Genomic DNA, 9,456 nt, shown 5'->3' with positions numbered 1-9,456 from the left:
TGATTTTTCATGCAAAATGGAATTACCTAATTTTCTGGAGGGAACTGTAGGAGTTTCAAAACCCTGGCAACAATTCCTGCCTAGGGATGTCAAATATTGTTCAGCCTTTGCAACCTAAATGCATGTCAGTCAATGATGTATTGTAGTTAAGACGTATCTCTTATATATAGGCCTCCCAGTGCTAGTTGACTGGTAAAAATAATACAAATCTGTACGGAACATTAAAAAGTGACTGATGCTGATTAATGATAAGACTTAATGAATTGATATTTATTCATCTTGGGGCTTAGCACTGAGACCAGAAATATGCTTCTTCCAAGTGCTTCACAGAATCACAGAATTGTCAGAGTTGGAAGGGACCTCTAGAGATCATCTAGTCCAACTCCCCTGCTAAAGCAGGATCCAAGGGAGCACATTACTCAGGACTGCATCAAGGCAGGTTTTGAAAATCTCCAGAGAAGGGGACTCCACAACTTTCCTGGGCAGCCTGTTCCAGTGCTCTGTCACCCTCATATTTATGAGTTTTTTCTCATATTTAAATGGAACTTCCTATGTTTCAGCTTGTGCCCCTGGCCCCTTGTCCTGTCACTGGGAGCTACTGAAAAGAGCCTGGCTTCATCCTCCCTGCACCCACCCTTTAGATACTTATAGGCATTAATAAGGTCTCCCCCTCAGCCTTCTCTTCTTCAGGCTAAAGAGTCGCAGCTCCCTCAGCCTTCCTTTATAAGGGAGATGCTCCAATCCCCCAGTCATCTTTGCTGCCCTCCACTGGACTCTCCCTAGTAGTTCTTTCCCTCTTTAACTGGGGAGCCCAGAACTGGACGCAGTATTCCAGATCTGGCCTCACCAGGTTAGAGTAGAGGGGAAGGATGACTTCTCTCAACCTGTTTGCCACACTATTCCATATGCAACCCAGGATTTCATTGGCTCTCTTGGCGACACGGGCACATTGCTGGCTCATGGATAATTTACTGTCTTCTAGGACTCCCAACTTGGAGATGAACTCTTGATAGCATCTTCCTGGAGACAATAATGCTTTGTTATGTTTAGCTTTCATTTATTGGTTCTTCAGTTGTCTAAAATATTATGCGTGGTTTGCTCAGCCTCTGAATTCCTTTGCATTAAAAAAAAAATCTGTTAAGAATTCATAATTAATACTTAACCCTATATAAAGGATTCAAGTATAATCATTTTACAGTGGGAGAGTATCTTCCTATGTTTTGAAATTTATTTCTATGGAGGGATTAGTTAGATTAGCACTTGAATGCCATGCTATTTATAAATTTGCACCAAAAAATGAGGAGAGTGGGGAAAAAGATTACTAAAATTATTCTGTAAAATAGCAGTTAATTTGAGGATTGCTTTTAGTCTTCCAGTTATTTATTTATATTTTAAAGAGGAAAGGGTGTTTGTAACATCTTCACTCACTGTGGGTTATATTTAGAGCAAACAGGGTGATATGGCCAGTTAGAGCAAGACACTGACATTTTTTAAAAAAAATAAGTGACCTTTGATAGCATCAGTCCTTTGCGATGCACAGTCAGGCAGGCTCCAGTCATAAAAAGTGTGTATATATAATAAAAAATATAGTGTTCAGGAAGCTAGATTCTGTACACATATGTCATTTATAAAAATCCATACAGCAACTTGAATTCTTCCCCAAAGAAAAGAAAAAATAAAAAAGTCATAATAATCAGTTGAATGAAGTTGAAATGTTAAGATGTGCCTGCCTCTGTGGCTACATCCTGCTCTGCTTACTGGCTGGAAACCATGTACATGGTGTAGCACAACAGAGACGTTTGAAGTTTTACACATGGTTGTGTTACTTCTAGGTATTTGAAAGTAGGAGGTAGCAGACAGGCATAGAGCACGGGTTAAGGAACCCATATTATTTAGAAATGCAGTGTGTTCCCCAAGCAGCCTGCTCTGTATGCTTGTGTGGCACCTCACTGTGTGCTAAAGCTGTCTTGTCACAGGTACCCAGCATATGTCTTGAGCAGGGGTGACACCTGCTGCATTAGTCTGTATGCCTGTGTGTCATACCATGCACGTTGTAAATGGACATTAGCACATTAGAAACCTGGGCCTTCTGTATAAGAGACATGTACAGTATCTTTTCATGTTGAACTCACACCACACATCCTTGCTTGGAAAAGATTACCTAAACATACACTGCTTGCTTAGTTGGATGTATGTCTATTAAAAAAGAATGACAACTCATTTATAAAAATGTAGGTGGTTCAGGTTGGTGCTGAAACGCTGGTTCAGCAAGGCAAAGGCCCTCCATGAAAAGGTCATTTTTCTGTAGCTTAAAAACCTGCTGCTGTTTTCTAGGTGTAAAGCACCAAGACTCACAGAATTCTTTCTTGGCATTTTTGAATGCGCCTACCTCTGCTCTGGATCAATTTGAAGTAAGTGTACAACTATTCTCGTTGTTAGTTAGGGGAATTACTGCTGTTATGTGTAGTTTATATGCATATTTGCTGAGAGTTCACTACTGTATTTTATTCATTTTGTCCCATTTGTATTTGTGCATAATAATATGTGAGAAGTGTTTGTCATTTACAGTGCTGACTGTCTACTCTTGAAGGTTAGTAATCATACTGAATTCTCTCTCAGATCTTGAATGCAGAAATTTTCCTGATTTTTGTAGTGGACATAAAAAGCTAAGTTCTTGTTCAAATGGTCTTACTTTGTGTTCAGAAAAATGCTAAGTAATGCAGATACTGGTTTGGTAAAAATGAGAGAAAATCCATAAATAATTCTTGAATGTATTCCATTAAGTCATTGGCACTGTATATTTATTAGGTTAGTTTTATCTTCTGTTCATTTTACACAGATCTGTTAAATCCAGATAATTACTGTTCATCTCTTTCCACAGATCCTATGTACTTAAAAAATAAAACAGTTTGATTCCTTTGTCACATTTAGACAAAAGACCAGTTTAGGTAGAAAACTTGGAGGGCAGAAATTGAAATATAGCGTACATTTTATATCTTTTTTTTTTTTAAGTAAGCATTGCATAATTTTTCTTTTGAAAGAACAGCTGGGGTGAAATACTGGCTGTCCTGAATTCAGAGCACCACCAGTTACATCTTGGTCTAAATTTTGCTCCTGATTTTCCTAATAGGTATACAAGGTCACCACATTTATATAAAAGAGCATAACCCGTAATATTACTGATGTTCCAAAATTTACTTTCTTTTCATTGTGTATTCATTAATTCAGTTTTCTCAATTGAAGTCCTCACTTTAACACCATTTTTTAAAATTTCTTTTCTAATTATTTGTTTTACAAGTTACTTTCAACATAAAAATCCTGTTGGAGTTTAGAAATACTATTTTATTGAGTGAATGCTGGAGAAAAAATAGGTTTAATCAACCAACAGGTAATTTGCTGATTAATTGTCTATGAAAGGCAATTAATAAAAACTTACTGAGGTAACTTACTTGCACTAGTTATTTACAGTTCTTTATTTTTGTATTTTTATTTATACTGAACTGTTTTCTTCATCCATCTCTTTCTCTGTCTCTTTTTTTTTTACTGCTGTTTTCATTAAAATAGGATTCCTTTTCCTCCTCTTCATCCTCATTGATTGATTTTATGGATGACGTAAGTCTTAACTTTAAACCACTAAATCCCTCAATAGCAGATCAGTACTCCATTGACTTGGAATATTCAAACAATAATGCAGTCAACTTAAAAAATCTGAAAGTGCAACGGAGAACAGATTTTGTAATAGCATACTTATACCTGTTTATGTAAACAAATGTTCTATTTTTAATGTTTTTCTGTAGGTATGGGTGAAGAGTTGTTAATTGCAAGCAGTTTTTCTAATGTGAATAAGCTGCTTTTGGGCCTTATCTACTGATACGGCCTGTATAAAACGCTTCCAAAATCAATGGCATGTTTGTTTCATTTAGTTCTATTGCTTCATATTATTAGTTGTTCCAAAAAATTTTCTGATCACTTCAATGAAATTTTATCCTTGCATACAGTTCATTTATTTTTGCTCAAATAAAATATCGTCTCTTTTTAAGCCTGTATTGTAAGAAGTTTTCATTATAACTGAAGTTACCTTACTACTTTTTATTGCCATTTGAGATGCTGCATTTCTGTCAGGACAGTATTGGAGTACTTATTCTAGTCAATTCCATACTAAAGGAATTGAGTTAAAAGCTGAAAGTTGACTCCTTTATATTCCTTCCAAACTGAAGAAGTAGGGACATTAAAGTAAATAATAATAAGCTTTTTAAAATCAAAGTATATGCTACACATCCATCCATTACTACTCTGTAGGTATATTGTGTATATATTTCTGTGTGTGCTTATATATATGTGTATACACATACACACATATTTATACTTACATATTTAAAATTGTGTAATTCTATTTGCATTGAAAAACAATATAATTAATTCTAAAAATGTCTGTTGTGAAGGGTGTAACAAAAATGTACAGTATATGGGCCTGTTCTACTAATTGCATTTCCTTTCACAAGCTCTGAAAGAATGCTTTTCGTCTAGATGCTTTATTTCTGTAAATCAGGTATATATACCTTAGACAAAATATGAGGGTGTGTCTGTAGGTATTAGTTTGCATTTTCATATAGCATATAGAAAACCTTGTCTTGCTGATATTGGAATTTTCTTCCACAAAAAACCCAGAGTATTGTTTCTTGTCATGTTAAATCTACAATAAATGTAATAGCTGTATCCTTTATTTGGATTAAAGAAGGGTCTCTCTGTCGCTTTAGTATTAGGAACACTTACTTTGTATCAGCAGGTTCTTTCCCAGCAAGTTACCTTCAAAAAAACCTAATCATCTCTCCTAAAAGCTGTTAAAAGAGAAATAACATACATTTGTGGCGGAGTAGCTGATAATGTTCTGTTTTGCAAGGGGAAACTTAGGACAAGAAGGTTTTCCTGCTTGCTGTCTAGTTAGTTTTGAATGACATCAGTACTTTATTATGTATTTACTGTTGAGTTTTTGGTGGCATTCTTTGTTGTTCGTTGTGGTTTTTGATTTTTAAGAAGACAACGCTTTTTTCACAAGCATTTTGACAAAATAACATTTTTTAATCTGTGCAAGTGAGTAATTTCCAGCTGTTGCCATACATCCCTTAAGACATTTTTCTTGCTTGGTCCACCCAGATCAAATATTTTCAGATATCCATCTTTGAGCCTTGGATTAAACTACAGGTATTAATGTGTATATTGTTGCATGTGGATGATTTAATACACACAGAATCAAATTTCCCGTGTTACATCTTCAGTCTGAATCCAGCAGGAGCGAGTTTTTCTGTAGTTGGATTGGGCAAGAGTACATTTCTGGCCTGGACTGGTGAGGAGCTGTCTCCAGCACCAGGGCAGATTCTTTCTCTTCTGGCAAAATTGCAGGAGAGTTGACTGTTCAAAGATAGGAAGAGTACCTTGCAGACAAATACAAGACTTGTTGAGTTACCTGTCTTTATTAGAAATTGAAGTAAAGCTGATACCTATGTTAGTGGGTGAAAGGTGGTATAATTAAGTAGTGCTTAAAGTCAGTTCTGCATCTTTCATTTTTTGGATAATTACAGGATTTGTTCATAGCACAATTCAAAATATATAGCATATGAATTATCAAAATGGTTATTCATGTTTAAGCTTATTGAGTTGGCTCAATATCCATACATTAGGCAGATTTAAATGACAATAAGGCTATTAAAACATCTTCCCCCCAGATGTGACCTCCATTCCCTTACCAGTGTCTCTTCTTGACAGTAGTTATCGTGAAGAGCAGTGTTCCCTGCAGCATTTCAAGAAGAATTAAAATGTGCTCAGTCAGACTGAAAAGTGTGAGATCTAAATTTGAAGACAAAGGAAAAATAGCAAGTGCTCAGGTCAGACTCATGCAATGCTGCATGTCAGGAAGGTTTCTCCTGTAATCAAGAACCCAAAGTAAATCTTACTAATGGCCCATATTGCTTCTCCAGACTCTAGTTGGAATGACAGATTGTAAAATAATATACAGATGCACAGCACTTTTTGCAAGATCTCTGAAGTCTGTTTAGCATATAGTTATGTAAGTAGCACAGTTTGACCCACTGGTTACATTTCAGTAGAGTCAGTATGTCTTGCGTGTCTGCCATCCAAATAGCGTAATTGTTAATGGCACTCTGTGCATCACTGGAGTTAATTCTAATTATTTCAATGAGGGAACCAGTACCTTTTAAATTTCTTCTGGAGAGAAGTAAAAATCTGCTGCCTCTGTAGCCTGCAGATGCTGAGCAGGAAAAATAGCAGCTCAATTTTTAGATGAGTAGCAGTCACTATTGCTTCCATGTATCCTTCCTCAAATCCACAGAAGGATACTTGGTCAGGTTGACAGATCTGGTGCCTAAATTCTCATAGTTCCAAAAGCCCACATGATCAGAAGTTATCCTTGTATCTCCTGTGCACGTGGGATGGTGCAAAGGGGTGTAGGAATGGGTTTTGCTGTCCCTGGTTTCTGATTTTGATGGGAAGGGAAGTCACCCCCAGTGACTAATATACTCATTTCTAAATATTTTCCGCTGTTTCACCTGTGTTGCAGGCTGTTTCTCAGTAGCATCGTCTCGGTGTTAAGTCACCTGTGTTCACTACATGTATCTGATAATGGAAGTGTTGAGTTTTGTTTTTTTGCCAGGTGAATCTTTTTGTATCTCACTAGCTACTAGAAGTGTTCATTTTGTCTTATTTAAAAAATATTTTGTGATTATTTAATTACAATAAGACAGAATCCCATTTTCCCTTGGCAAAATTATTTTCCTCACAGTATTTCCCCTGTTATGTTACAAAATAAAAATAGATTTTTATAAATCCTCCTGCAGTCTCTCCTCACATGCAGTCCCCGTAAGCTTTGGTTCAACTAAACAGTACTGAACTTCATAAATAACCACAGAATAAATAATTTTTCTGAATTGTCTTTATTGAATACTAAACAGAATAAGCCATACTAGTGTGTGGTGAGAGCCCTGACTCTATCTGCATATTCATAATTATGTTTAGAATAGTTCTGGTTCTTGAGTGTACTTTAAATTGGACATATTGCATCTCCAAGATACTGCTTTTTTCATTTTGCTCAAAATAGAGAGATGGTAACTGCAAATTATGCTTATTAGAGTAACATAGTCTGCAGGCTCACGCCTATTGCCCAGTGTAAAACTATAGACTTTACAATAACCATTTATTTTCCTTTTGCTGCCCCAGAATACCTTATTTTCAAAATACTTTAAAAAGTGAACAAGTTTGTTTGTGTCTAAACACTGCCTCAGGAGATAAAGAGAAACAAATTCTCAGCTGATGTATGTTTAATTGTTTGGTTTTGTAACATACTCTCCTTCTTTCTCTGTTAAAGCGTTCTCCTTCCTGTATTCCAGCTAACAAAGGCAGACATGTAAGAGGGTGTACTACTCTGTGTGGCCCTTTATTTTTTGCCTGTTGTGTACATGCCTTTGTTTAATGTATGGGTTGTGTATTTACCTCACCGCATGTCTTGTGCTGCTGCTACTGTTGACTGGTGCCATTGTGCTTTTTGTTATTTTACAGCTGTGGGCTAAAAGCTTTTGGAGTATTTCATTTAGTAATCCTATGAGCAGAATATCACTGTAACTGGAGAAGGTGCTTTCATATTCAATATGAATATTCTTTGTGAAAGTTGATGAGGTACATGCAGGTTGGGAAGATAAGCGAACGTCAAATGAAGACCTCTTTGTTTCCCTTGCCCTTAGCAGAGGGCGTGTGTTAAGTTATGGGAGTTACCTGCAGAAGGCAGAAGTTTGGCATTTGGGAGGCATGTTGTAGCAAATGTTAGAAAATATCACAGTACTGAGGTAAACAAATGGGAAGGCTGGAATTGAGTAAATTGAAGAATCAAGGTGGGCAGGAAAACTTCATACAAGGAAAAAAGTGTTAGATGTGTTGTCATCTGTGAAGCTGAAAAGCTCTATTGTGTTTCAAAATTCAAGGGGGATTTTTAAATGTACTGTTACCAAATCTTTGTCAGACTGAATTGGTACCAGGTGTGCCATATTAACGTTAGGCTCACGCTGCCATGTTTTATTTAATACACATATGATTATATGAATAGGACTGCATACAAAGCATATATATTGAATATTCAATAAATAAGCAATAATCATAGAATGATAGTATCATTAAGGTTGGAAGGGACCCTAAAGATCATCAAGTCCCAAACCCCCTGCCATGAGCAGGAAACCCTACCACTAGACCAGGTTGCACAAAACCTCGTCCAACCTGGCCTTAAAAATCTCCAGGGATGGGGCATCAACAACCTCCCTGGACAACCCATTCCAGTTCCTCACCACCCTTATAGTGAAGAATCTCTTCCTAATATCTAACCTAAATCTCCCCTCTCTCAGTTTAAAACCATTACCCCTTGTCCTATCACTATCTTCTCTGATGAAAAGCCCCTCCCCAGCTTTCCTGTAGGCCCCCCAAAGTACTAGAAGGCTGCTATAAGGTGTCCTTGGAGCCTTCTCTTCTCTAGGCTGAGCAGCCCCAACTCTCTCAGCCCGTCTTCATAGCAGAGCTGCTCCAGGCCTTTGATCATCTTGGTGGCCTTTCTCTGGACCATCTCCAACAGGTCTATATCTTTCTTGTGCTGAGGACACCAGAACTGTACACAGTACTCCTGGTGTAGTCTGACCAGAGCAGAGTAGAGGGGCAGAGTTACCTCCCTGGCCCTGCTGGCCACACTTCTTTTGATGCAGCCCAGGATGCAGTTGCTCTCTGGGCTCCAGCACACACTGGTGGCTCATGTCAAGCTTCTCATCCACTACCACCCCCAAGTACTTCTCCTCAGGACTGCGCCCAAGCCATTCTTCCCCCAGCCTGTATTTGTGCCTTGGGGCTGTGCCGACCCAGGTGCAGGACCTTCTACTTGGCCTTTTTGAACTTCATGAGGTTGGCACTGGCCCACCTCTCCAGCCTGTCCAGGTCCCTTCCCTCTTGGGTGTCAACCACACCACACAGCTTGGTATTGTCAGCAAAGTTGCTAAGGAAACACTCAGTTCCACTGTCCATGTCTCTATCAAAGATGTTGAACAGCACTGGTCCCAATACTGACCCCTGAGGGACATCACTTGTCACCTGCTTCCATTTGGACATTGAGCCATTGACCATAACTCTCTGGGTGCAGCCATCCAGCCAATTTCTTAGCCACCAAGTGGTCCATCTGTCAAATCCCTGTCTTGTCAGCTTGGAGACCAGGATGTCAAGTACAACAGTGTCAAACGCCTTGCACAAACCCAGGTAGATGACGTCAGTTGCTCTGCCACCATCCACCATCTCTGTAGCCTTGTTGTAGAAGGCCACTAGACTGGTCAGGCATGACTTGCCCTTAGTGAAGCAATATTGGCTGTCACCAATCACCTCTTTATTTTCCATGTGCCTTAGCAGACTTTCCAGGAGGAT

The 9,456-nt window shown here is 38.2% G+C and overlaps 1 protein-coding gene across 4 annotated transcripts in view; it reads left to right on the top strand.

Annotated features, from left to right (window-relative positions):
- The window catches only part of CDC42BPA (CDC42 binding protein kinase alpha (DMPK-like)), a 199,915-nt gene that overhangs the window by 154,701 nt on the left and 35,758 nt on the right, over positions 1 to 9,456 (top strand). For 3 of the 4 annotated variants that reach the window (XM_009994784.1, XM_009994785.1, XM_009994786.1), the window contains exon 21: positions 2,335 to 2,411. In XM_009994784.1, the coding sequence (XP_009993086.1) occupies positions 2,335 to 2,411 (77 nt within the window). Of the gene's footprint in view, positions 1 to 2,334; positions 2,412 to 3,564; positions 3,613 to 7,378; positions 7,418 to 9,456 lie in introns of all 4 variants that reach the window. The other variant, XM_009994783.1, reaches the window with a different exon arrangement.

This window comes from Chaetura pelagica, unplaced genomic scaffold, assembly GCF_000747805.2.
Source record: "Chaetura pelagica isolate M959 unplaced genomic scaffold, ChaPel_1.0 scaffold2, whole genome shotgun sequence".
NCBI lineage: Eukaryota > Metazoa > Chordata > Aves > Apodiformes > Apodidae > Chaetura > Chaetura pelagica.
This window is presented reverse-complemented; position numbering and strand designations above follow the sequence as displayed.